The sequence below is a fragment of the Molothrus ater genome, chromosome 14 (assembly GCF_012460135.2).
Source record: "Molothrus ater isolate BHLD 08-10-18 breed brown headed cowbird chromosome 14, BPBGC_Mater_1.1, whole genome shotgun sequence".
NCBI lineage: Eukaryota > Metazoa > Chordata > Aves > Passeriformes > Icteridae > Molothrus > Molothrus ater.
The window spans coordinates 1,616,965-1,644,844 of record NC_050491.2 but is presented as its reverse complement, the minus strand read 5'-3'; the positions used below and the strand labels follow the sequence as shown (position 1 = coordinate 1,644,844).

The 27,880-nt window shown below is 50.0% G+C and overlaps 1 protein-coding gene across 9 annotated transcripts in view; it reads right to left on the bottom strand.

The window, feature by feature from the left end:
* The window catches only part of ARHGEF9 (Cdc42 guanine nucleotide exchange factor 9), a 131,532-nt gene that overhangs the window by 4,394 nt on the left and 99,258 nt on the right, over positions 1-27,880 (bottom strand). For 5 of the 9 annotated variants that reach the window (XM_054516340.1, XM_036401981.2, XM_036401980.2 and 2 more), the window contains exons 8-10: positions 16,316-16,559; positions 15,611-15,679; positions 1,866-5,747 (exon numbers count right to left, since the gene is read on the bottom strand). In XM_054516340.1, coding sequence (XP_054372315.1) covers positions 5,566-5,747; positions 15,611-15,679; positions 16,316-16,559 — 495 coding nt within the window. In that variant the 3' untranslated portion in view covers positions 1,866-5,565. Of the gene's footprint in view, positions 1-1,865; positions 5,748-6,940; positions 7,013-15,610; positions 15,680-16,315; positions 16,560-27,880 lie in introns of those variants that run through there. The other 4 variants (XM_036401976.2, XM_036401978.1, XM_036401977.2 and 1 more) reach the window with 4 other exon arrangements.

Sequence of the window (27,880 nt, the reverse complement as noted above, 5' to 3'; positions counted from 1 at the left end):
TGGAAAAGCTGAAACCAAACAGATCACACGGGAGACGGAATTTGGCCATCAGCTCCAGGCGGCAGCAGCGCTCCCGGCCATGGAAGGGCTGCAGGGCAGGGAAGGACTGAAGGGCAGGGAAGGGCTGGGAAGGGCAGCAGGGCAGGGAAGGGCAGCAGGGCTGGGAAGGTCTGAAGGGCTGGGAAGGGCTGCAGGGCTGGGAAGGGCTGCAGGGCTGGGAAGGGCAGCAGGGCAGGGAAGGGCTGCAGGGCTGGGAAGGCTGCAGGGCTGGAAAGGCTGCAGGGCTGGGAAGGGCTGCAGGGCTGGGAAGGGCTCCTCTGGAGCCTCGGGAGTCTCGGTGGTGCTGCTGTCCCAGAGCACACCCATAGCTGGGTGCCCGCGCTCCTGCTCTGGGTGCCCTGCCCATCCATCCCCAGCGGGTCCTGTGCTCTCCCATCCTTCCCCACAGCTCCTTCTGCAAACCTGGGGAGAGCAGAACGCTGGAAGGCTCTGCTGGCCTGCACAGACAGCGGGGTGGCAGCAAAGGAGCTCTCCAAGGGCAGGTTTGCACTGAGATGCAGTTCGGGTGCGCAGTCCCTGCTGTTCCCTGCTCCCCTCAGGTACACCCGGAGGGAAACAGCATCACTGGGAGAGGAGACCCCGGCACAGCCCCAGCGTCCTCTCCACTGCAAGCAAGGCAAGCAAGAGATAAAAGCTGGGCTGGGGGCGTTGCTGAAGCAGGAGGCAGATGTGAAGCTGGGATGTTTGAGGCCTGGGCGAGGCTGCTCCTGAAGCTGCTCAAGGCGCGGCCCCGCAAGAGCCTCGGCGCCGCTTTGCCTCTCTCCTCCCTCATCCTCTGAGTTCCTTGACCTTTGTGGGTTTTTACTGCCCTGACTGGTCCCCTCACCTGTGCGGGATGTGTGATAGAACCCTGGTCACTCCCACCCCGACAGGGAGCCCGGGGCAGAGGGGGACGAGAGGAAAGCCCTCCCTGAAGAAGGAGCAGTCCTGGCCGGGATTATTGCCATCACCCGGCCCCTGTGCCTGAGGGACAACGAGCACCGCTCCCAACCCCCTTCTCCTGGTAATAATCGCATTTTTAGGCTGTCTAGAAATACACAGCTCACCTGCCTTACCTGGGAAATGTCACTGGGGTTGGAGAGAGCACCTGGCTTTCCAGGGATAAAACCCATTCCTTGTCCCAGGACAGGACCCCCTGCAGCAGGGCCGGGTGTGGCCGGGCTCCCTCCCCTCAGAACCCACCCTGCTCTGCTCCACAGGCTCTGAGCTGCTCCTGGGCTACTCACAGCACACCTAGGCTGTTTACAGCACACCTGGTATGGTCACAGCACCCCTGGGATGCTCACAGTACACCTGGTATGGTCACAGCACACCTGGGATGCTGACAGCACACCTGGTATGGTCACAGCACACCTGGGCAGCTCACAGCACACCTGGGATGTTCACAGCTGCTCACAGCACACCTGGGCAGCTCACAGCACACCTGGGCTGTTGACAGCTGCTGACAGCACACCTGGGATGCTCACAGGACACCTGGGCTGCTGACAGCTGCTCACAGCACACCTGGGATGTCTGTCTGGCTGTCCCCCGTGGGCTGGGAGCCGGGCAAAGCAGGGACAGAATGGATTTAACCCTGTATTTGATCTGAGCTGCACTCGGAGCAGCCCTGCCAGGGGTTCTGTCCTCATCAATTCCCTCGGTTCAGAGGGAGGGCACAAAGCAAGGGCAGGGGGATTTTTCCAGGACAATGCTACTTTTTGGTGGCACAGGCTGTCTCGGTTGCCACTGGAGCTCAGCCCACCCGTGCTCAGCCTTGGGAGAAGGGTGACCCCGCTCTGAGGAAAATGATTTAAAATGCCTTCAGATGCCTTTTCACTTCTTTTTATTTAATTCCATAAATATTTTCATAAGGCTCAGTGTCTTTACAACACTTTTTTAAACACTTTTTTTGTTTTATACACACAACTTTGACACTTGTTTGACAGGGTCAAACAGTCCAATATAAACAAAATAATAAAACTGGCAAGTGCGGATCAGCTGGGTTACCAAAATCCTTTTTTTCTTTTTTTTTTTTCTTTTTTTGCTCTTACTGTTAAAACCCCAAAAGCACTAAAATATCATTATTTGGCTTCAAACTAGAATTTTAAAAACCTTTTTTTTTTTTTTTTTAAATTCTCTGCTACAAGTCCCTGTCGTCATAGTGCCTTTAAGCTCCTACAGACTCTTCTTTTCTTCTTAAGGAAAAATAAGCTTGGTGATGCCATGCAGAACTTACAATAGCTACTAAATATACATGTTCCCTGAAATGTAGCTGCAATGAAAAGATGACAGAGCATAAAGAGAACAAAACCAGAAACCCAAAGCACCACAGTGTACTATCAATAACATTGCAATGGATGGCTGGTGCCCATCCAGAAACTGAAACAAATTTCAAATATATTTCTCTATGTAATATTTTCTATTTACAACTGTTAGATGCACCTAGGTTGGTTCTTGTTTGACTTTTTGGAGAGGGTGGGGAGGCGAAAGTCTTGAATTTAGATCCTCTGTTCTAGTGTCTAGTTTAAGGGTAATGCATGTCATTTACCTAGGGAAGAGGGTTTCTTTTTATTTTTATATATATATATATATAGATTCAGCCAGAGAAATACCGTAAACATGTAAGTTTGTTACAACTCTCTTGTTTCTGCATATGGAATGGGAAGTGGGTTCCTCCTGTCTGGCATTGGAATGAAAAGTCTGTACCAGATGCTCAGTCAAGTCACCCCCGTCTGCATGGGCGCTGCTCCCAGCGCTGTCACACTCACGCTCCAGCCCTGCTCCCTGCTGGGACAGCCACAGCAGGTGCTCAAGTGGGACCCAGTGCTGGTTCTTCTTTGTGCCAATGCTCCATCTCCTGCAGCACCTTGGCAATTTATGGAGGGGAAGAGCTTTCTTGAAGGCCCGAGAGCCAAGCCCCTCGTCCCTGCGGCCGCTGTGCCAGCGCCAGCGCGAGCGGCGCTGCCCGGGCGGGCTTCCCACTTAACAAAGAAGCTGCGAGTCCAACAAGTGGCCTTGTCAGATCTTGATTTATGATGCAAATAATGGTGTGGCGGTGGTGTTTCTTTTTTCCTAGTGCTGAATATTTAGGAAGCATCTTCTCATAAAAATTATGGATGTCTCATTCTCACTCTCTGAGGCACAAAACAGTAAATGAACAGGCTTAACTAATGTGCTTGTTACTTGGTTGGTTTTTTTTTTTTTTCCCTAAGCAATTAAAAAGGCAAAAGGAATAAGTGAAATTTTCATCAAGTTGACAACATTTTGGAATCTCTCTCTTTCTCTCTCTCTCTCTGCCTCTCTCCAGCCATTCAGAAATAGTAAAACATTTCAGTTAACTGACGAGAACCCATCTCATGCACTGCTTTAAATACCCACTCTGTTAAAGAAACAAAACAATATTTGCTATTTATCCCACATTAAAATCTAGCCATAAAAATGCAAAGATACAAAAGAGCATAAAAATAATTTCAGATATAAAATGGGGTTGCTTCCTATTTGGCATTCCTGGTGTTTGCTCGCTGCCTGTCACAGAGGGGCCACTCCTCCTCTCCAAAACACTAATCTGGCTTTGCTGGTTATTGATAGTTTCTAGATTATTCAAAAGTATAAGAGAGATTATTTTGGGATTTAAATAAAAATAATGCCGCCCTTGTGACATGCCCTGAAATAAAACAGGCTCCATGGAAACAATGAAATCACACTCTCTGATCTTCCCATTAACTTGGATTTCTTGGGGGCAAAAAAAAAATAGCCAAAAAAAAAAAAAAAAAAAAAAAAAAGAGTAACTCCATGCTCTTTGTCCTGGGGTGCTTATGTGGTGGATCAGATTCCAAAGAAAATGACAAATACCCTCTACCCTCATCAATCACTTCATCCCACATTTTCAAAGGAGCTTGCAGAATAGCTCTGCAAAGATTTCAAGTTCATCTTCTAAATCTGGTTAAACAGTCTCATTTGCCCTAGGAAAAAAAAAATCCTCCTCCTGACAATGGTCTGTTTTACAAGCTTAACCATAAGCTCCTGCACTTGCAAACAAATGTACTTAAGGCTGAAATTGTAGGAAGGGTCTTTAAAAATAGAGCTGTGAATCTCCAGAGGGAGAAAAAGAGAGAGAAAGAGACCTGGAGGGTTGGGCTGGTCCATCAGCCCAGGCCCACTGCACTGACCCCTCCAGGGGACACGGAGGGGCCTGGACTGGACCAGCACCAGCTGGGACTGGGCACAGAAGCACGGCCACGCTGCCCAGTCACACCCACAGCTGCTGCAAGGAGCTCTCAGCTCCTCTGCAGCTCGGGCTCAACCTCAGGTGGGCACTGCCAGGGCTGGGGCGAGGATCCTTCCGCTAACGGGGCAGAGCTTGGGGGGACCCAGCGTGGGGAGGGCACTGAGAGCAGCCAGCCACTCTTGGGGCTCACTTTTGGGGTCACTGCTCCTGCAAATGGCAATTAGTGCTTCTTTATGTGCTGCTGTGCAGGCTGAGTGTGGCCAAAGGATGGGACCTTAGTTCCTGAAGACAGAAAACTGGCCGCTTGTCGGAGCCTCGGAGCCAATTTTCCTCTCTGCAATGGAGGCATGAAGCCATTGGTTTTTAAGCTTTTATCTTTGCATGGAAAACAAAGATAGGAGTGGGCTTTTCAAGTGTCTCAGTTTGAAAAGAAAACAAATCAAAGTTAAGCCCACAGAAACAAAGCAAAAAGAAGAAAAGCCCCTGATTCTCTTTTCTCCGTCTTACTCCGAGTGTGAACAAATCACACCGAATTGAGAAAAAGACACGTGCTTAAAAAAACGCAAAAGATGAACTGAGGAAAACCCATCCCTCACTTCCTAAATAGCTGCTTGCCCTTCTGCTGGGTTTCTCCTGCCCACGAGAGAACAGTTAAAGCCAGAGAAATACTGCGCAGCGGAGCGGGAGCACAGGGAGCACATCCAGACAGGCACGAGTCAGACGGGGGATGCAGGACGGGGACAGTGCCCGGGATGGGGACCAGGGACAGCCAGGGAGGGACAGAGAGGGAGGGACAGGGAGCAGAGACCTCCCAGCACTCCAAAAAACAAACAACACCCCCCCATAAATAAAATCAAAGGAAATATACACCAATGTAGTCCATGAGGAAGTTCCATGACGGAGTCACACAAGCGAGAAAGCATTCTGGGATGCCAATGACGACTCGGATGGGAATGAAGGAAAACAGGAAAAAAAAAACCCAACAAAAAGAGATGTCCAACCAATGGAGTAAAATAAAATAAAACAGGTCACATGGTTAGAAATCATTGGTGCTTCCTAGTATCTAGTAGCAGATTACTTCCCAAAAACAACAAAAAAAGTTTTTGGTCCTTCTATATATATACATATATGTATATATATTATTATTTTTAAAATGTGTGTATACATATATATATGTATATATATTTAGTTGCAACAGTGCTTCTCCGAAAAAAGGTCCATCTATAAATATAATTTTATTTATTTTTATTTTTTAAATTTTAGTTCTTTTAAGTTAAAATTCTCCATCTCTCTAGGTATTATTTTTTGAATGGTGTTAACCTGCTGAAGTTTTGCCAGAATGGTGCCTGGCTGCGTCTGGGTTCGGTGAACTCGAAGACCTGGGACTGGGATATGCCATCTGTCACCATGTATTGTCCCTGATTTAATGGATCCTGGGGTGGTGGGTAGGCTGGAGGAACCGACTTGGAGTAGCTCACACCTGCATCGATGATTGGGGGGAAAAAGAAACAGATCAGTCAAAGAGCAATCGGGTCAATAGTCGTTCTTCGTCATGCTACTGCTCCTTATCGCTCCTTATCACTCCTTATCGCTCCTTATCGCTCCTTATCGCTCCTTAACCGGTCCCACACGCCAGGACATGCCAGGGCTGGCCAGTCTCCAATCTCAGTGCCTGCCTGACCTCTTGGCTCTGAGGCTGCCTCCCTAAGCCAAAGCTCCAAGGCTGGGACAGGATCCATTACTTTTGTTGGGCAGAGCTCTGCCCGCCCTCATGGAAAAGTCCTGTGTGAGGCAGGAGAGCCGGGACAGGCCCTGCCCCGCGAGGCCAACTCATCCTGCTCCCATTTAACAACTCCTGTTCCAAGCTCCTGCTCACCCTCCCTCCCAGCTCTCCCTGGAGAACGGCCTTGCCCCAACATGCCCCACTGACCAGCCCCGAGCACGACCCCGAGCAGCACCCCGCTCCGGTTCCCGCACAGAACGGAGCAGAGCTGCTGTGGAAGAAGCCCTACCCTGCAGGGATGCACCTACACAGAGGGCAGCTCGTTCTTTAGAACAGTTTAGGACTTTTCCATAGGGTTTGTTCTCAATTCACCAGTCTGGTTTCAGCCCAAAAGCGGCTGCACGCCAACGCAGAAAAGGCTGATTCTGTTCAATCCAAACTGGAAGCAATGGATGGACTGGCAAGGCTACGCTTTTAGGGTTGAGATGTTCAATTCCCACACAGGTGAGGCACAGCTCCTGTGCAGGAACGGGGAGAGGGGATGCTGCCCTTACAGCTTTCCCACAGAATGAGGGGGCTTCAGCATCCTGTTGTAGAGGATGGTGAGTAAAGGGTGACTGAAGTGGAACAGAAGGGATGTGTGTCACCACCAAAGCGCAGCCTACGGGGCACAGTGACACAGTCTGGATGTCCTTCCCCACAAAGACAACCCCTCCTTCAGCCTCGGGGCAGCGGGGCCAGCTGGAAACCATGACTCCAGGAAGGAGAGAGGAGCAGGGCTGTGGAGCAGCTTGCTGTAAGCTCTGGCCATCTCTGGATCATGCAGAACTGCTCTTCCTTCTGCAGGAGGGGGCCGTCGCCTCCCCGGGCTTTAACCACAGCAGCGAGGCCACTGTCCCCAAGCAGCTCAGTGTCCTCATCTGGACAGCGGGATGGCATCCCCCACCTACCTCACAGGAGGGTTGTGAAGCTAAATTAATTAATGTTTGTAAAACACTTTGAGATCCTCGGCTGGGAAGGTGCTGGAGAAGGCAAAATACGGTGATTAGCGCCCAGGAACCAGAGCAAGGTGTGCACAGCAATGCGGCTCCTACCACACACAGACACACCAGCGCTGGCCGGGCAGGACGGCGGCACACGACGGGCACTGACACACAGGGAAAGCCTCACGAGGGCACCCACAGAGCTCACCCACCACACAGCTGGGCCAGGTGCTGCTTGGGCAGGCAGGGCCTCTTTGGGGTAGGAGCTAAGGCGTGACTTTAGGGAAGAGAATTGATTCGCTTCTCCCTGCTACAGAATTTACCGATGGAGGGTGAAAATGCTCAAAGAGTTCAGACCAGATGGAGATGTCGTGAGTATGTCTAACTGATTTCTCCTTCTTTACTGTCTTTTGTGCAGCTCTCTGTCCACTGTAGAGAATAACCAATATCATTCCTCACAGTGGGCAAAAACTGCTCTGTGATTCACGCTCACTAACCTTTAATGAATTCATCACAATTAGCAGTTCAAACTTACTTGGGAAGACCGACCTGGAGATGTTCTGCATTTGTATCTGCATGCTGGAATAGTGACTCATCAAGGACTTCTCTACTCTGTCTCTCCAAGTCCTGTCTGCCAGCTGCAGAGCTGAGGGCAGCCCCAGAGCTGTGCTGGGGTCACACCTGGGCAGGGGCAGCTGCAGGAAACCTGACACAAATTCTGCACCACCCTCCTTGGTACAGAACTCCAAGGAACAGTTTGAATTTCAATCACTGTGTGACTGAAACCCACAAGGGCAGGGCACTGAGCTCCTCTCTGCCCACCTCTCCCATCCCTTCTCCTGGCACTGTCCTGCTCCGAGGTGCCCATCTCCAGGCTGGCCAATGTGTGGCCAGTGAGACCAACTGCAGAGGACAAACTCCAGCCCTGAGCCCATCCAGGAGTGTCAACCTTCTCCTGGAGGCCAATTTTCCCAGCAGAGACTGGTGAGGGATTTTAGGATCTGTGGGACTGTTAGGATCTGTTACAGGTCCCTTACATGGCTAGAGTTGGGAAATAAATCTGCTTTGGCTCTCAGACTGACCACAAATTACCTTAAACAGCCTTTGTGCCACTAAAATTACTCATGTTCTGCAACAGCAGAGCTGTGAATCTAAAGCTGCTACTGAGGGGGGAACACATAAATTGTTTTTAGCTTTGGAAGTCCCTGAAGCCACCTTGCTTCAGTGACATGGTCCCATGGCTTTGGCATCCTGTGGCTGGGCTCTTTACTGCCTCTAAACCAGTTTGAGGATGGTGAACTAATGTATTTTAATGATGATACAAAATGCTAGGAAGTCTCCTGGATCAGCAAAATGCTGTGCACTTGGAAAGCTGAAGAAGTAGAGAAAGGACAGTCTGGCTGATGTCCGCTGACAGTGATGGAGTCACTGCAAGGAATGGAACCCATAGTCTGTCTTCTCCAAAAGAGAAAAGGGCAGACTCCCCTGGCCAGATCACTTCTAAACCCCACTCAGTTCTTTCCCAAAACTCCTGAAAAATGTCTGTCCTTGCTTGAAACACACCCATGCAGAGCCTGCCCCCTCCCTCAGGAAAGCAGCTCTTCCCACAGGTGTATGTGTGGCCCTGTGATCTGGGCTATTGGCATCAACATCTGGGCTGGAGGAATGCCAAAAGCTCCTGGCTGGTTCTCCTGGCATAAGCAGCTGAAGGTTTCGCATTTCTCTTGTTCATCCGGTGGCCTGAAGGATCAAACCTGTGGATCTCAAGGACATGCACCCTCACCATGTGTGGGACATGCAAATACAACCACTGTGCTCTGGTCATTCCAGAATGCATTTCCTTGTGGAACTGTGAGACAGCACTTTGCCATAGCCTCAGGTGCCCCAAGAATGACTCCTCTGGTTTCTTTGGACACACCCATGTTCTGGAGAACAGAAACTGGGAGGGCAAGGTTCGCCTAATCTGCACATTTCTAATCCTAAGAAAGAGCAATTCTGGGAAAGGTCTGGCAGGCAGGTATTTTTCTGTTCTGCTCTGAAGTGGTTTGTTCCCTCATCAGAACTCGGGGCCATTGTGCAAAATTGTCTCTTGAGGGATATTTTTTTAATATGCAAAGCCATAACTCCGCTGCAATTCACCAGAAAGAGATGGGCAAAGCTCTTTTTCCAAGGCAATTTTGGGCAGCGTGGCGAGCGGAATTCAAAGGGAAGAATCAATGGATAAGGAATGATTTCCAAGCACAGCAGCCAACTCCACCCCACGGGCAGAGCTGGAGCTCCTTCTGCTGGTTTGTGCCTCATTCTGCAGCGCGGCTGCAGCTGCACGGAGGGATCGCTCACAGGGCGGGGCTGGGAGAGCTGCTCACGAGGAGAACAAGAAAATTCCCAGATTCATAATTTGGCTAGACAAAACTGGTGAGAGATGCTGCGCTGTCACTTGAAATCATGTCTTTTTATAGCACCAGGCAACGTCACTCGGAGCCTTTTGGATTTCTCAGCTCAGAAGGAAACAATTAAAAAGATTTAAAACTGTCTCGTTTTTCCCTTCTAGGTTGGGGGCATTTTTTTGTGTTATGTTTTTTGGGTTTTTTCCCCAAGTGTCTTTTCTCTTTGAGGTTCCAACACGATTTGAGCAGCACGTGAAGCATGCTGGTAACCCACAGGCAATCACAGGGACTCGTGCAGACAGATCATCCAGCAGGACAATGCCCCTCCCCGGGCCCACACGACACAGACACGGAGAACACGCACATCTCCTCCACACAACCATGGGAACTGCCTTACAAGCTGCTTACTCCATCCTCCACCTAGGAGATTGCAGCTCATCCTTTGATCAGCAGCTGTTTCCCAGGCTTTGCCCCCACCCTGCTGCGCAGTCCCCTGGTGCTCATGAGCCAGAGCTGGGGAGGGGACAGTGACATCGCCACCCCTGCTGGCAGTGCTGCCTAAGGACCCTTCCAGCTCCCTCAGAGCTCAACAGCAACTTGCATCTTTCAGGAAACGTTCAAAAACCCCACAATTTCAGTTTCCTCCTGAATACCATACCCCACACACAGGGAAGCCATGGAGACACCTCCAGCACTAATTGTTCTATGGTTAATTACTCCTGTCACAGCAACGAGTTTAAGTTAAAGAAAAGAGCAGAACTGGCTGGGTGGGTCCAGCCCTTTGCCCTCTTCAGCACATTTCAACAGAGGATCTCAAAGCACTGCCCCACCACTGCCTGGGCCCCGTGCAGGGCTGACAAAGGACGATGTGTCTGGAGCTGGCTGTCCCCAAGGTGAGGATGGAGCTTGGAACAGGAACCCTCTGCCTCCCCAGGCACTCCTGACCAGCTGGATTTCCTCCTTTTACACCTCCCTGCTGAATCACACAACTCTCACTTTGCTGTACTTGCCCAACTCCAGAGGAATTTCAGTGGTGCCTCAGGCACAGCTCTTCATACAGCCAGGATTTCTCTCCAGGCCCTGCTATTCCCAGGGATGGTGAACATGCCTTAGCTCCCTTTTCTAACCATGAACCTCCCTTCTCTGCTCAGGAGGGAGAGGGCTGGCTGCAGTTTGAGAAATGCAGGAGGAAACAGTCATCTCATGTCCTGATGTTCCCCAGACAACCACAACATCTACCTACACACACTGAGCTAACCCGACCTTCTGGAGTCTATTTATCAAGTCTGCTCCTGCAGCCTGATGTCATTATAGCACCATTAAGATAATGATTCCTCGTGTGATAAGAAAAGCTAATCGAGGCAAGATGGAATAAATGATACTGGGGCTTTATCCATCAGAGCTGGGTGAAAACCAATTCCTGCCATCCTGTGTTTGTCCAGCCTGCCTCTCCTCCAGGCTGATCACACAGCTCACTCCCTGAGTTTCCTGACAGGAAAGGAGCAGTTCACACCTGGAATGCTGCTGCAGCTTCTGGGGAGCAGCTCCTTCCTAAAACCCCTCACCAAACTCAAGGTGCAGGAGGATCTGGGCTCCCAGACTTATTTCAGTGGGAATTTCAACATGTCATTGATGTCAACACTTGGCTCTTCCCACGAGGGTCATTAACATCTCACCAAAAACTGCCCTGCTCAGCAAATGTCACCAGTACCATCCTCAGAGGCCCCCCAGACAAGGATTGATTCCTCATTTGCCTTTGCTGGTAGATCTGACTGCTTCCTGGGGGAGGCTGAGCACTCCAGCTGGATTCCAGATGCCATCAGTGGGACGGTGCTCGTGGACCCACTGGTAGGGTCTGGATTTTACAAGAAATAGGGTAAACTCTGAGATTGCCCTGAATCTGTGGGGAAATACCACTGACAACACGATCAGCTCCATTCCTTCACCTCCTGTGCTGCGAAAATAGGGAAGTGACCCTGATTATCCGAAAATGCAAATGCCCCTCTTTGTTTTCAAGCAGTTGGGCTGGGTTGCTCAGGCTCTTGCAATCCCCCGAGGCTGTGCCTACACGTGTGAATCGATGGGGAAACAAGGCAGGGCCACGTCAATCTCCTCAGCAAGGGAGATGCAATAAAATGGGATTAAACAGCCGGGAGAAGCACGGGAGGGACCCTGGTCAGTCCTGCCAGGGGAGCAGAAGTGCGGGAAGTCAGAGGAGCTGTTGCATGTCTGGGTCAGGGTTTTTCTGACAGAGTTGGCTGTGAGCTCTAGTGATCAGAAAGGAATAAATTAACAGGAAAATCCAGTGATTCAGAGGTGCCTGGTGACAGGCCAAGGCAGCTCATGCTGGCTGACGATTTAACCCCTGCTGGGTTTGCAGGGCTGAGTGTTCACGGGCAGGTTTAGGGGCAGCATCTCAGGTGATGCTGACTGAATCTCTGCCTCCCTCATCCCAAAGACCTGTCAGGGCTGAAGGCATCTCCTGGGGGAAGGGTGCACAGGGCAGGGAGAGGAGCTGGGTGTACTCAAGAGCTCTCCTGAGGTGGGAAACACCCCCAGCTCACATTAAGGTCACTTATTTAAATCTCAACAGACATTTCCTTTTCCAGAGGTGGGCAATGGTGCTTTAAGAATGGAGTCTCCTTCCTGGAAGGATCTCTAATTCCCTGACACCACTGGCTGGCAGCTGCTGGGAATATGAACCATCATCCCTTCTGTGGACAGGCTGTCCTGAAAGGGGCCAGGTGTGGACAGAGCTGGGGATCAGAGAGGGACTGAGTGTTCCTGCAGGCTGCAAACACCAACCCTTGGAGGAGGGATCACAAGTGGCCAGGGAACAGAGGCCCCTCGTGGAGAGAGGCACTCCACGAGCTTCAAATGCTCAGAAATGGAAAAATGACCCTGGATTAACCTTTGTAACGTTAAGAAAGGACTGGAGATCCACAAGGGAACCATTCTCCAGGCAGTTTCTGCTCCTTCCACAAGCATGGTGCTGGCAGAAGAGGCCAGTGCCACCCTTGTGCTGCCCTGTCCCTCAGTGGGAGCCAGGCTCTGCACAGAACCTGCCCTCCTGCCTGGCTGCTGCCTGCCAAGGGCTCCAGGGAGGGCCTTTGGTGGTTTTTCTAAGATAAAACAAATCAATTTCTCCCATTACTTCACTATTTCTAGGAGACACCAGACTGAATTCTGTGGCCAGCTCCCACACTGCCACTGAAGGGCAGAACCAAGAGGCAAAACCCTGAACAATCAATGCAAAAGGCAAACAGCAGCAACCAGCCCTTTTCTCTGTCACTGGGTGCAGGGCCAGCACCACCCATCCCCCGGATGTCTAATGGACTTCAAGAAGGCCAAAAATTGGTTTAATGCTGTCTTAAGGCACCTGGTCTAATATTGTTATGTCCTGCCCAATCCAATAAGGAGTGCAAATCCTGGCATTCTGCCCATCCTTAAGTGGGTCTGGCAGGGAGCCTGGCCCTGCACACATTGCTGGGCACACCTGGGAGCCACGAGGGGGCTGCTGCCCCACACAGCACCCTCAGCTGGGCATCAACCACTTCTGAAAATACTCAGAGAGTGCTCTCACTTAATCACCTGGATAAAGGTCCTGGTAGCTTAAAAAGCAGAGTTTTAAGGTTTCTTCTGCTGCTCTCAGCTGCTCTCCCCCTCTCCTGCTGCAGCCAGCAGAGGTTTAAATGCCTCCTTCTCAAACACATGCCAGCCATCTCCAGAGCAATACTTCTGGGAGGTGTGGTACAACAGTGCATGAAATAAGCAGCAGTTTATACTATTTGAAAAATGTTTTTCTGCTTCACCTCTAACAAAGTTGATTGCATTTTCCATTTCACCTCCTTCACGGCTTTTCTCTCTTCCTTAAGTGTTCTGTGACAGGGGAATTACCATAGTTTCCCATTTAAGAGGTGCAGGGAACAAGTGAGATAATCTAGGAACAAGTCTGTAATAGTCATCCTGTGACAGAGGAGCTGGGCTGGCAGCACCTCCAGCTGTCAAGCCCTGCTGCAGCCACTGAGACCATCCTGCATTTAAATAAATAAATACTTCAGTTGAATTCAGTGACCTATTCTCCTTCTGAAGGGCTTCCTTGCTTTTCAGGTATATCTGATGCTCCAAAAGCAGCTCCAAGCCCCTCCCAAGGTGCTGCAGGAGGGCAGAGGCAGCAGCAGCAGCCCCTGGCACAGGCACACCTGCAGCCCCAAGTGCTGCCAAGGTCTTGGCGCAACAAAACATTGTCAACATCTGTAAAATGCACGGGGCAAGATTTAAAAAATCAGTCACCAAAAGCCACCTCTCAGGAGTTTCCTCCTACCTCCCTCTTCTGAGCAGTGCCAGCAGCTCCCTGCTCTGGCAGCCTTGTGCCTTTTGTTGGGTCTTGGGCACAGGACAAACCACAGAGTAACAAAACTAAGAGTTCTCAGTGTCAATATTTAATTTAATCAACCTGAGACTGGGCTATGATCACCACAGTGTAGGGCAAAGCATACAGAGCTACATTTCTAATGACCCTATTTGTTGCTTTTCAGATTTCACATCCTAAAACCAACCAGGCTGTGCTTAACTCAGGGCTGGGGTAGGACTGAACTGTCTGGCTCAAGGACTTAATCCCATAAACAGAACTGCAAGTGCCACAGCCTAAGCCCATTCTTCACTACAGAAATGCTGACTGCTGTTTTAGGAGCTAATGAATTTCATAGTCCGAGAAGCCCAAGATAACAACCCCTCCTTTTCCATCTCAGAGAGAAAGAGAGAGAAAGACAAAGAGAGCAGACAGAGAGCAATTGCTGTGTAAGACACAAGTCCTGTCAGGCAGATTGTATTTGTCAGGATGCAAGTCCAGTAATTTACGTGGGAATACTGGCAGGCATGCTCAGGCACCTCCCAACTCTGTCACTTACTGGCTGAGCAGTACAATTATTAATTAATACCTCTATTAATTAATAATATAATGAACTGAACAGCAGCAATAATTGAACCTGGTTTTGTCATGGCAGTCATGCAAGTCAGGCTCTCTCATGGTGCAGCTCCACGAGCCCTGTGGATGCTCCCGTGCTGAGGGACAGACATGCAGGTGCTGAGGGGCTGTGGCAGGGGCACGGGGACACTGTGAGGCACCTGGGCCTGCTCTGGGTGTGCACACTCTGAGCTTAGAACATCTGGCCAGGAGAGTTTTTAGAGAACATCTCAGGAGACAACAGAAGAAGTTAGTAGAGAGGAGAAGACTGATGACAATGGAGAGACACAGCAAACCAAGGAGTTCACAGCTGGCCTTGCAAACCACTCCTGGACCAGCAAAGCCAGTAGACAACACACAGGTGAGGCAGAAAGCAAAGAGCTCCTTCAGCTTCTGCAGAACCCCCCAAAACATCTGCACAGAGCGGGGACCAACCTGCCTGCACCTGACCTGAGCCAAGCCTTGAGGAGCTCTCTCAAAACCCACTTGTAGGCCTACTTGTGCTATGGTACTTTGGTAACAAATCAATACATCCAAGACTGTGTGAAGCTTTGGAGAACTTGAGGAATGAACTCTCTGACCTTCCCTCTGTGTTGAGTATTTCAAAACCTGTAGCTGCAAGAGTTATTGCAAGAGAGAATCAAGCTGGCTTTGGCCAGTTGAGGCTCTGCCTAACACCAGGCAGGGCACTGCTCAGCTGGCTGCAGCCTGCCTGGCTGGGGAAATGAATCTGACATTCCAGAGGTACAGTGTCTTTACTAAAATTCTTTATTTCCTAGAGTTGATGCTACTGTGCTGTCTTAAAAAAGTTACAGGCAGCCCCAGGAAACAAGAGTGTCCCTTTCCTTTCCAGCAGCAGGAAAGGGGTACTCCCTCCCCAGTTCCAGCATTTTAGCAATTTTTTTTTCTTTTTTTTTTTTTTTTTTGCTAATGGGAGACTTTGGGAATTAGCAGAACCTCTACACACCTCCGCACTCACTCCCATTTCAGCCTGAGATAAACAACTGAGATAGATTTCTGCCCCCAAGGACAGCTTCTGGACATCAGACTGGAGACACGAGATCAAATTCATCTCTGGTGCAGTTCCACTGGCTTTCAACCACCTTCGACCAGAGATTAATTTGGCCCACAGATACATTAAGGAAGGATACAAAGCACAAACGGTATTTGATATAAAAAGAGAAGGGAGGGGAAGTTGAGGGGACGCTGGATCCCAGCCCAGCAGGATTCAGCCCAGCCCGCTCCACCCTCACATCACCAGGCACAGAGCGTGTTGCCGGTTACCTTTTTGCTTACTGACTTTCTTTACTGTCATTGCCGCTTGCCGCTTTTGATTCTCAGAAATTTCAAAGCCTGGAAAAGGGAACACGGCAAACACAATTCAGAAGGTTGCTCACAAAGCCTCACTTCCTTTTGGGGAGGGGGATGCTCTGCCCTGTTTGCAAACACAGAATGCTCTGGGTGTTCTACTGAAAATCAACTCTTCCTTGGCCTCCTTCTAATCTCACTTGTGCAGGGGCTGGATGAAAAGTAAGATTAGAGACATTTTTATTTATATAGTGTCATAAATATGCCCAGTGCTTTAGAGCTGAGCAACAAACTGAGCCTGGACTGACACTGCTCACAGTCAGTTTAGGGGCTGGTGCAAGAGAAGGGCTGTCACTGATTTTGCTGCCTCCCTCTGCATGAAACATCCCAACCAGAGCAGGAGGATGCAGCCAGGACACCCTGAGGTGGATGGCCAGAGACTTCCCTCTCACCCACAGAGTTCCAGGCTTGAGCTATGGGCAGAATTTGTTTATTGAGGGCCAAAAAGAACAGTAACTGAGCTGGAAAGAGACCTATTTGTGACTAGGAGAGCAACCAAAGACATTTCAACAAGGTTAAACTGTAATTCTACCACAAAGAAAATATGGGCTCCTCCACACATTGGGGCTGAATTAAACACTACCAACAACCTCCTTCCAGATTCATTTCCACATTTCTCACCTATCTTTTCATCTTCTTTTACCATCTTCCTTTCTTCTCTGAAAGCTCTAAGCCATCGTAACTTCTCCTCCAGTTTCTTGGCAAAGAATAAGTGCATTTCCTCAGTTTCCTTGTTATGCAGTTTGAAGGCATTCTTCATGCTGACATTGAAGTCATCATCTCTCCCATCTTCTATATCCACCACTTCATATTTATCCATGTCTATGCGCCCTTTGTAATACAGGATATCCCTTCGGATCAGATCCTGCGCAGGGAAAAGGAGACAGGGATCGTGGTGAGACCTCATGGAGAGCCTGAGCTCAGCAGGGAATTCCTGGGAGAGCTGAGGGAGAGAAAGAAGTGATGGTGAAACCTGGTCAGATCCTTTAGTTCCTTGAAGAGCTGAGGAAAAGAAAGAAATGATGGGGTGAAACCTGGTCAGGTCCTTCAGTTCCTGGAAAAGCTGAGGAAAAGAAAGAAATGATGGGGTGAAACCTGGTCAGGTCCTTCAGTTCCTGGAAAAGCTGAGGGAGAGAAAGAAGGGATGGTGAAACCTGGTCAGGTCTTCAGTTCCTAGAAAAGCTGAGGAGAGAAAGAAGGGATGGTGAAACCTGGTCAGGTCCTTCCAGCCTCACCTCTGTGAACACATCTCTTGTTGGCCAAAGAGGGCAGACCATAGGCAGAGAGGAACAAAACACACATCCCTGAGCTCCAAAATTCAGTTTGTAGGCACAAAGAAATGTCTCTGAGTAGGTGCCATGTTCCAGCATTTCCACATGGGAGGTTCTGCTCCACAGGGTGAGAAATGTGAGGCCCAGGCCTGGCAGGGGCCCAGCAGGCTGTGCACACACACCTGGAGCCATCACTGCTCTGGCAGCACAGTCCAGATCTGTTTTCCACACACATTCCCACTCCCATTTGGGACTGCTCTCTGCCCCTTCTCCTTGGGGCCCACCTCCCATTCACACCCAGCTCACTGCTGAGAACCCACCCTGATTCCCAGCTCAAAGCACTCCCAACCTACCTCTGGTCTCATCCCACCCTGGATGTAACCTCTTGATCCAGCTTAGGTTTTTTTTTTTTTTTTCCTCTCCTTGGTAGTTATAACCTTTTCAACCAAAGCTGTTCACACTCACCTCCTTTCTCAGTTGGGTATTCCCTGTTTTTCAGCAACAGCTCATTTGTCTGCACTGGGAAGGGAAAAGCAAATTCCCCATTGGCCCCACACAGCTCTGTCCCTGTTATCTCAGATAACAGAAGATGATCATCGGAAAACAGAATGTTAATTCTCTAGTCATGGCCACACAAGGTGATTCAATTTATTTAAAACCAAATTCAGCAAAACAATTAAGATTTACTTCCTCTAACCACTCTCAAAAGTATCTTAATATTTAGGTATATTAAATCAATTTAACCTAAACAGCTTTGGATTTTTCAGAGTGCCCTAAAGATAAATGTTATGTCAAAGGATTCATTTGAGAGGAAAAATGAAGCAATATACAACATTTATTTATTGAAATAATATTTAGCAGTGAGGCTTTTTCAAGATAAGCAGTAGGTATTATTTTAAACAAATTAATCTTGGAAAATAAACTCCACATCATAATGATTTAGCAAACTTCTCATGAATCTGCCAGACAGTATTAACTATCACAAGAATGGCCAGAAGCTCACAGGCCTTAAATCCTGACTCCTTCTTCTGGAATGCTCTGGGCAGGGGGGGAGGAATTCCATTAACAAATATCTTGTACAAAAACCTTCCTCTGTAATAGGCCTGAAATAGTGATAGTCCAAAACATAAGAAAAAGGTATTTCAGGCTGAATAGGCAACAGAAAATCTTTTCAGTCTCGTCCTAACTTAGGCAATTGTTTCTTTCCCTCGGTGCTGTGGAAAGGCTGCAAGAGGCACAGGGAGCTGATCAATCAGTCAATGCCACACAGTGTCTAACAGGGCTTGTTCTCACAGACAGCATTTATCTGCACCACCTTCTCAAAAACACCTGATGGCAAAGCTCTCAGCAGCAAGGATGAGCTCCTTACATCAGCTGCACAGCAGCTGCTCCCCTTCCCAGTGCTGCTGGGAACTTCCAGAACCAGCCCCAACAGACCACACTCCTGTGAGGATGGATCCAGTGCACCTTCCCAGGCAATCTTCATGATTGTGGACAGATTTGTTCATAAAGTATTCAAGAATCACCAATCACAAGCTCTGAAAATCTCAGGCTCTGTGCACTGCCTGGGCAGGATAACCAACAGGACCAAAGGAACAGAGCCAGCCTGTGAACAAACTTGTGAACAAATCTTTAATCCTAGAGATCAATAATTTCTTCATTTCTCTCATTCTAACTCTCTCATTTATCCCTGGATAAATTGAAACTGTTGGAACCCTGAATGCTGAGAATTTTAAACTTTCTGGGCTGAAACGCACAGACCCACAAGAGAATATTACATTTGACCTGAGGCTGTGGGCAAGGCTTCCAAAATTGATTGACAGCACTGGGATTGTGGGTGTGGAGTTTGAATAGAAGTGTGTTATATCACAGGATGGAAACCTTAGAGTTTAAGGTTTTTGAATATAAATAATAAATAAATAAATAAATAAATAAATAAAGTGCATTCTTTCCTTATACACACACTAAACACATTTTCCCCCCTCTTATCTCCCCAATTTTGACTCAGAAAACATTATGAGCTATTTTTAACAGCTACTGCCAAGGGAATGCTTTACCAGCTTTGTGCTTCCAGAGGACACAGTCCATAGGTTTGGACATGTCTAACTGAGCTGGTCCACACATTTCTCCTCCTGGGATGCAGCAGGAGCTGCCCTGTTTCCAGGGAGGCTCCTGAGCTGCTGAGCACTGGATGTGAAGATAAAGGTGCTGCCCAGGAGTTCCTGAAGGAGCAGTGAGGAGATAATGGAATCCTCCAAGTGCCTCTGGAGATGAAATGGCCCCACAGGTTTTTGCTGGGGAAATGCAGGAGGGGGGAAGCAGCAGCTCAGCTGCAGAGGAGGAAACACCGTGGTCTGGCCTTGAGCTGAGCAAAGGAGACAACAACAGCACAAAGCTCCTGTCTGCCACTTCCACTGTCATTGGAGAAGGAATTCAATAATGACTCCAGAAGAAATTAATTATCTTTTCTCCCAATGCCTTCCTAGAAGAAGAACCATTCCTCACTTGTGGCCACAAACTCCACACTGGTACCCTGAATTTATAAGAGACTTTATTCCCCACACAAACATCTCATGAGCAGCACATGCCTGCTCATGGAGGACTTTGTCCACAGCTGGTTCCAGAAAGTTCAGTCCACAGATTAAAAACTGTAACTGGATATTTTCATTTCTAATGTGCTCGGCATTTCCTATTATCATTCTCCCTTCTTCTTGACAACACTCAGTGAATGGATATTATTTTTCAACTGACTAAATTTTAACACCCATAATATGGGAAGCACAATAATTACTTGATCCATGGCTATTTTATCACAGCTTTTAAACAATAAAAGACACTACTCAGCTCCTTAGTGACGCATGGCCCTCTCCAAACACCTTGCAGTATAACTGAGCTCCAGAAAATGCAGGTACTCATCAGCCAACAGCAGACAGCAAACAAGGCCAAACCCTTGTTTTGAGGAACTTTTTATGCACATGGACAAGAGGAAATGGAGAGAGCACAGAGGCCATGAAGGGATGCTGCTGGTGTGCTCTGCCAGGTGCAGTGCTCAACCTGCTGCTCCTCACACCACTCTGCCCAGCACAGTTCTGTCCTTTTCCCAGCATCTCCAAGGAGCCAAAGAAAAGATGAGATTAAGGAAAGCACTGTGAGGCTGAGGAGGGAAATGGATTGTTCCACCAGCCTGGTGTAAGTACTGCATGGCAGGAGGACAAAGCAGATCCGTGCACAAAAATGGAGATTTATCTGCTGCAGAAGCTGAGAGGAGCTCTGGCTTTGAGAGGACAGCAATGCTGCTCCTGCTCCTGCTTATCTCTGAAGGTCCTCACTTCAATCCTCACACAGGGCACCACCAAATGTCAGTTCTTTAACTCTTCTGCCTCTGTCAAGGTCGGTGTTTGGTGTTCAGACTCAGATGTTTATTATTTCTTAACTATATCACATCCTACAACTCTGAGTTCTACAGCATTCTACTAACAAGCTACAAAATTGCTTTCTCTCTTTTAAGGCTAAACTATCCAATTAAGAAATGACACCTAAATTATTTTCACTTTTAACCCAATAACTAATCACTCATGTCCTGCAGTGCAGACTTTTTGATCCAATTGCACAAAACTACCCAAACCCATGGAGAAGAAGGTGAAGAAGAAGGTGGAGAAGAACAACTAGCCACCACCCTAAAACCTCCATCTTGCCTTATATATATTGCTATATTCTAAACCCTTCAACTCTTAAGTTTTCTACCCTGTGACATTACATGCTTCTATTCAAAGTCCACACCCACAATCCCAGTGCTATCAATCAATTTTGGAAGCCTTCTCCACAGCCTCAGGTCAAATGCAGTGTTCTCTTGGGGGTCTGTGCCTTTCAGCCCAGAAAGTTTAAAATTCTCAGCATCCAGGGCTCCAACAGTTATCCAGGGATAAATGAGAGAGTTAGAATGTGAGGAATGAAGACATTATTCATCTCTAGGATATAGCTTTGTTCACAGACTGGCTCTGTTCCTTTGGTCCTGTGTATTATCCTGCCCATGGCTCAGCCAGGGTGACCATGGGCTGCTCTGCCCTGGCCAGTTCTGAATTTCATACAAGATTATTTCTTGTAGTTAAATCAGGCAAGACCAAGAAAATACAGAAACCCCAAAAAAGACTCTCAAAACCTTATCAGTGGGGAAAGGCCAAAGAAATGGAGCTGTTTAATGTAGAAAGGCCATAACTATAGAGGAATGTGCTGTTGGTATTCCAGCTACTCCTCTTTTAAGGAGGCTGGTGATCAGTTATTCTCCATTTTGATTGTGGCTTGGCTTAATTTACCACAAGGGAGAACAGGATTAGAAACTTGAGAAAAAAAAATGTTTTTATCTAGAAGAGTAGTTAAACCCTAGAACAGACAAAATAGGGAAGTTTTGGGACGGCATTCCTGGGGGATTTTCAAAAGAAGATTAGACAAACATCCATCAGAGATGATCTGAGTGTGCTGAATCCTGCCAAGGGAATAGCTGCTCTCCTGGGCTCCTGCAGCTGCATGGAGTGAGAGGAGGAGCCGGATGGAGCAGGGCTGGGAGCAGTGGGATGAGCAGGACCTGGGGCACTGTGGGGCCAGAGCAGGAGCAGCAGGAGCACAGACCTGCAGCCTCTGCAGAGCACCCAGCCTGCCTGCCTGCCTCGAAAGGAAATTGATGCATCTGGGTCATTTGCACTTATTTGTCTAAATATGATCTTTTTTTACCCTACAGCTTCTACGATTTCCTTTTCTTCCCCTCGCTGAGGTTAATTAAGCTCTTCTGAATAATGCTCTGCAGTCTGTTCACGTAATCTGTACTGAGGATTCACAGGGAAAAGATGAAGCCAAAAAAAGTGGTTTGACAGGAGCACAAAGCAAAGTTCTGACATGTTACATAAGCCCCCCACAGCTCTGCTCTCCGGGTGCTGGGTTTTGTGGCCATGCTCGGGGCTGGCCCTGCCTTGGGACCTGCCTGTGCCACCCCCTCTGCCCCCAGCACTGTCCCCTCCTGGAAGGGAGAAGGTGACTTCATGTAACTGTGCTTGGAAGGAAAGGAGTCTCCTTTGTGGCCATCATGAGGAAAGCAAGGCTGAGCTTTATTGGAAAACCTGGATACTGGGAATGGCTCCCACAACGAGTTATGCTCCTCTTGGAGTGGATTTAGACACCTGCAGGAAGGATTGCACCTGTAAATCACTGGTCAGTCACTCTTTGAGTCCAACTTGTCTTCTGTACTGCTTCTCCTGCTCTCCAGTTTTCATCTCTTTATTCTGCCCCACTAGTGCAGAGCACAGCTCCTTGTGCCAGGGGAGAGGAAAGCTCAAACCCCCCTGGAACACTCGAGGGGAAAAAGAACAATAATGACAAGGAGGGCAATCTGCAGTCACCAGTGCAAAATGGCATCACCAAAAGCCATTCAGGGGTTTCAGCAGCACCCAAGGAGGAAATGAGCCCTCCAGAGCCTTCCCCATCCTCGTGGCTTCCTCTGGATGCTCTCCAATGGCTAAATGTCTTTTTTCTATTGTTGTGCCCAAAACTGCCCCAGCACTGGAGGTGAGGCCACCCCAGGCCAGGCCTGGCCCAGGACAGGGATGTCCCTCATGGCTCCAATGCCCTCCCTGGCCCAGGACAGGGATGTCCCTCATGGCTCCAATGCCCTCCCTGGCCAGGACAGGGATGTCCCTCATGGCTCCAATGCCCTCCCTGCCCAGGACAGGGATGTCCCTCATGGCTCCAATGCCCTCCCTGCCCAGGACAGGGATGTCCCTCAAGGCTCCAATGCCCTCCCTGGCCAGGACAGGGATGTCCCTCATGGCTCCAATGCCCTCCCTGGCCAGGACAGGGATGTCCCTCATGGCTCCAATGCCCTCCCTGGCCCAGGACAGGGATGTCCCTCATGGCTCTGGGGCCCTCCCTGGCCCAGGACAGGGATGTCCCTCATGGCTCCAATGCCCTCCCTGGCCCAGGACAGGGATGTCCCTCATGGCTCCAATGCCCTCCCTGGCCAGGACAGGGATGTCCCTCATGGCTCCAATGTCCTCCCTGGCCCAGGACAGGGATGTCCCTCATGGCTCTGGGGCACTGCTGATGTTCTGTAAAGCTGGTGGGGATGGAGTGATGATCCCTCCAGCAGCACACGGCACCCAAGGAGGAAACGAGCTCCTGAGGGGACCTGGCCTGGTCTCAGAGCTCCATCCCACGTGTGCAGCATTCCAGGAGTTCCATATTCCCCCATTAACTCCTGAGTGTGGGGTGTACAGGGGTGCATGGGGAGGCCTCAGGCAAGGGTTTGGGTTTAGGATGGTGCCTTTTCTCAGGAGCTGTGGTTTACCCTGTGCTGGGTCACACTCCACTTCTCATGCACAGAAATCATCCGTGAGGCACAAATAGGGAAAGAGCCATTTCCAGCCTGAGTCATCAGATCCCTCTCAGGAGCTGACAGGAGATGCCAGCCACAGAATCATCCATTACAAGCTCCTCTCTGCATATGTGGGTTATTGGTGCTCCTGTTTATCAAAGCCTGCATATTCCAGTGGCAAAGGAGTCTCAGAATGACTGGAGGAGGAATTATGTGTTCTGAGGGCATGGATGCAGCCAGGCCCTGGGAGGGCAGCTCCTGGGGCTCCAGTGAAATGACATTCCTCCCTCAGCCCTCCCCCATCTCTACCATGGGATAATGATACTTATTTCTTGTATAGATCAATGGGGAGCTCTAAATAATCAGTGAGGCACACACTGGAGGGCTCTGATGGTGGATCTCTAACAGCTCAGAGCTGTGTGGGAACAGCTCAGCATTTCCCATGCCTTGGGATCAGAGTTGGCAGAGCCCAGGGAAGCAGAGAAGGCAGCACAGCACAGCCCCTCCAGCCCTGAGAGGCACAGGGAGGAGGAGGAAGAGGAAACACGGTGGCAATTCCAACAGGGATCATCACTCCATCCCCACCAGCTTTACAGAACATCAGCAGTGCCCCAGAGCCATGAGGGACATCCCTGTCCTGGGCCAGGGAGGGCATTGGAGCCTTGAGGGACATCCCTGTCCTGGGCAGGGAGGGCATTGGAGCCATGAGGGACATCCCTGTCCTGGGCAGGGAGGGCATTGGAGCCATGAGGGACATCCCTGTCCTGGGCAGGGAGGGCATTGTCCTGCTCTGCCCTGGCCTGGGGTGGCCTCACCTCCAGTGCTGGGGCAGTTTTGGGCACAACAATGGAAAAAAGACATTTAGCCATTGGAGAGCATCCAGAGGAAGCCACGAGGATGGGGAAGGCTCTGGAGGGACCTGGAGGAGCAGCTGAGGGCCCTTGGCTTGTTCAGCTGGAGGAGAGTGAGGGGAGACCTCAGTGAAGTCTCTGACATCCTCCCAAGGGGCAGCAGAGGGACAGCTCTGATCTCTTCACTGGTGACCAGGACAGCGCCCAGGGAAGGGCTGGAGCTGGGCCAGGGCAGGTTTAGGTTGGATTTTAGGGCAAGGTTCTGCCCCCAGAGGGTTCTGGCACTGCCCAGGCTCCCCAGGGAATGGGCACAGCCCCGAGGCTGCCAGAGCTGCAGGAGGGGTTGGGCAGCACTGCCAGGGATGCCCAGGGTGGGGCTGTTGGGGGTCTGGGCAGGGATGAAAAGCAGCAATCCCTGCAGATCACCTCAGCAGAGATGAGTGTCCCCAGTGCCCAGGGGAGCAGAGCCAGCCCAGGATGAGGCTGGCACAGAGCCAGCCCTGCCTGGGGAGCAGCTGCCATGGAAGGGTGATGACCAGTGAACAGTTGGTGCTGGAATTAGGCAAAGACTAAGCCAGGGCTCCCAGCAACTGCACCCAAACACCAGCTCATGCTTTGGGAAAGGCAGAGCTTGGGAAGAGGCTGAGTTGCCATTTGCACTGAGTTGTGGGTGAGTCTCAGACCCCTCTGTGTGATTTCCCACTGCTCTGGGCACTGACTGCAGAGCAGAGGAGCAGAGTTATCCAATGTACTCCTGAAATTTGTCCTGATTTTCCTGCTGGCCTGCTCTGTCCCTCCCCTCTGCCCAGGCTGCCGTGAGCAATGAGAGCATGGCACGCTGCCACTCTGCCGTGTCTTTGGGTAGCTTTAGTCATGAAGGCTTTCAACGTTCTTTGACTTTAAAAAAAAAGATTCTGAGCCTACATTTTTAAAGTCTAATTTACCTTACAGAGAGCCTTTGACGAAAGCAGCCCAGCCTGCTCTCCATGAACACCAAGGGGACAGTTTTCTGTAGCATTTGTACATTTAATTTAACCCTACAGTGGCTGAGTGCTCAGGTGGGACAGTAACAGTGACACATGGTGGAGCTCAGTGCAGCACCACATTGGGCCTCTCAGTCCAAATGAGACCCTAAAGCTCAATGAACCCTTTGGAGTGTTTTTGTCCTAAATATTCTTGATATCAGGAAATAAACCCAAGCCCTGCTAAGAGTTTGGATGCCAGAGCTTGTGAGCTTTGCTCTGAGCCCTTGGACACAGCATCTAATGGCATCACCAAAAGCCATCCAGGGGTTTCAGCAGCACAGGACACCCAAGGAGGAAATGAGCTCCTGAGGGGACCTGGCCTGGTCCCAGAGCTCCATCCCATGTGTGCAGCATTCATGAGACACACCCTGGAAGGCTCTGATGGTGGATCTCTAACAGCTCAAAGCTGTGTGGGCCGGGCTGAGGGAAATGGGGTCTGCTCAGCCCAGCCAGGAATGAGCTAAAGGATGGATCCTATCAGGGACAGGGGGATGTCACCACCACCTCCCCAAAGCCCTCTCAGCCACTCACCTCCCACACCAAACCTGCCAGGAGTGTCCCTGGGGAGCTGAACTGCTGGCTCTCAGTGACTCCAGCTGCACAAGGCCAGGGGAGGGAGGTCAGCACATCCCTGCCCAGTTCAGCACATCCCTGCCCAACTCTTCAGCACATCCCTGCCCAGTTCAGCACATCCCTGACCAGTTCTTCAGCACATCCCTGCCCAGTTCTTCAGCACATCCCTGCCCAGTTCAGCACATCCCTGACCCGTTATTCAGCACATCCCTGCCCAGTTCTTCAGCACATCCCTGCCCAACTCTTCAGCACATCCCTGCCCAGTTCAGCACATCCCTGACCAGTTATTCAGCACATCCCTGCCCAGTTCAGCACATCCTTGCCCAGTTATTCAGCACATCCCTGCCCAGTTATTCAGCACATCCCTGCCCAGCTCTTCAGCACTGTCTGGCTCCTGAGCAGGGAGGAGATGTTGGACTCATCCTCAGCAGCTCCGTGGAGCTGCACTGTGGGATCCCAGAGGGGAGGGCTGGGGCTCACAGCGTTTGTGGCAGTGCTGTTCTCACTCCATGGATTCAGTGGAGCACCACTGGCATTCTGGTGCCTTCTTCCACCCTTGTTCAATCCCTCTGGCTGCAGAGCAGCCAGGTGAGGGTGAGTGCCTTTCCAAAGGACTGATGGCAGGAGGAGATGTGTAGGAATGTGCCCCCTCTTGATGGAGTGACCAAACTATCCTCTGTCTCCTTAAAAAGGAAAAAAGCCCAGAAATTTCTCTCCTCAATTAGGTAAAAGACAACTCATAGGACCTGGGGGAATTCACCTCAAACTTAAGGACAGCCAGCTGGACAGAAGCCAAAAAGTCCCACCTGGGCAATTTACTAGAAAGAGAAGAGAACAAAGGAACTAATGGCTTTTGTGAGGTGTTTTACCAGGAGCAAGAACCTCTTGCACCTGGCTTGGGTTTTCTCTGTAAAGAGCTTTGTTATTTTGCCTTTTATTAAAACTTTTCTGTTTCCAACAGTACCACAGAAGCCATCCTGCTGATTTTATGCCATCTGAGCTATCACAGGTGTGATACAGATCTCCAGGAGCTGATGAGACCTGGCTGGAGGAGACCCCTATATCAGAGATGGGAAACCCTTGTGCAGCCAGGTCACTGCTCTGCTGGCTCCCCAGGGGCTCCACATGCTGCTGGTGAAAGGCCACAGCAGCAGGGGTAAGTTTTCAGCTCTGCAGTTTGCCTGTGGGCCAAATTTACACCCAGTGCCATTCCAGGAGGGGTAAGTGAGGCACAGAGCGTTTTGCAGAACATCCTGACAATCTGTATGGTCACAGGAGGCCAAAAACAAGGACTGGATGTGGATGTGGCACTCAGTGCCATGGTTTAGTGGAGGTGTTAGGGCATGGGCTGGACTAGATGATCTTTAAGGTTTCTTCCAACACATCATTCTGAGAATTCTAAGAATTCTGTGAACCTGATCCCTGCCCAGACAACCACACAGAGGTGGAGAACTCCAAATTCAGCCCTTTTTGCCTTTTAGCATTCCTCCTGCTGCCTCCTGCAGTCCCTTTGGATCCTGCTCTTCCCTCTCTGCTCCCCCCAGGCAGTGGAAGGGCAGCAGGTTCCAGGTCAGCATGGGCCCCTGTGGCACTGTGACATTGTGGGACATTGTGTTATGGGCCCCTGTGGCACTGTGACATTGTGGGACATTGTGTTATGGACCCCTGTGGCACTGTGACATTGTGGGACACTGTGACATGAGCCCCTGGGACACTGTGACATTGTGGGACATTGTGTTATGGGCCCCTGTGGCACTGTGACATTGTGGGACACTGTGACATGAGCCCCTGGGACACTGTGACATTGTGGGACACTGTGACATGAGCCCCTGTGGCACTGTGACATTGTGGGACACTGTGATATGAGCCCCTGGGACATTGTGTCATGAGCCCCTGTGACACTGTGACATTGTGGGACACGGTGTCATGAGCCCCTAGGACACTGTGACATTGTGGGACATTGTGTCACAAGGCCCTGTGGCACTGTGACATGAGGCCCTGGGACATTGTGTCATGAGCCCCTGTGGCACTGTGTCATGAGCCCCTGTGACACTGTGACATGAGCCCCTGTGGCACTGTGACATTGTGGGACATTGTGTTATGGG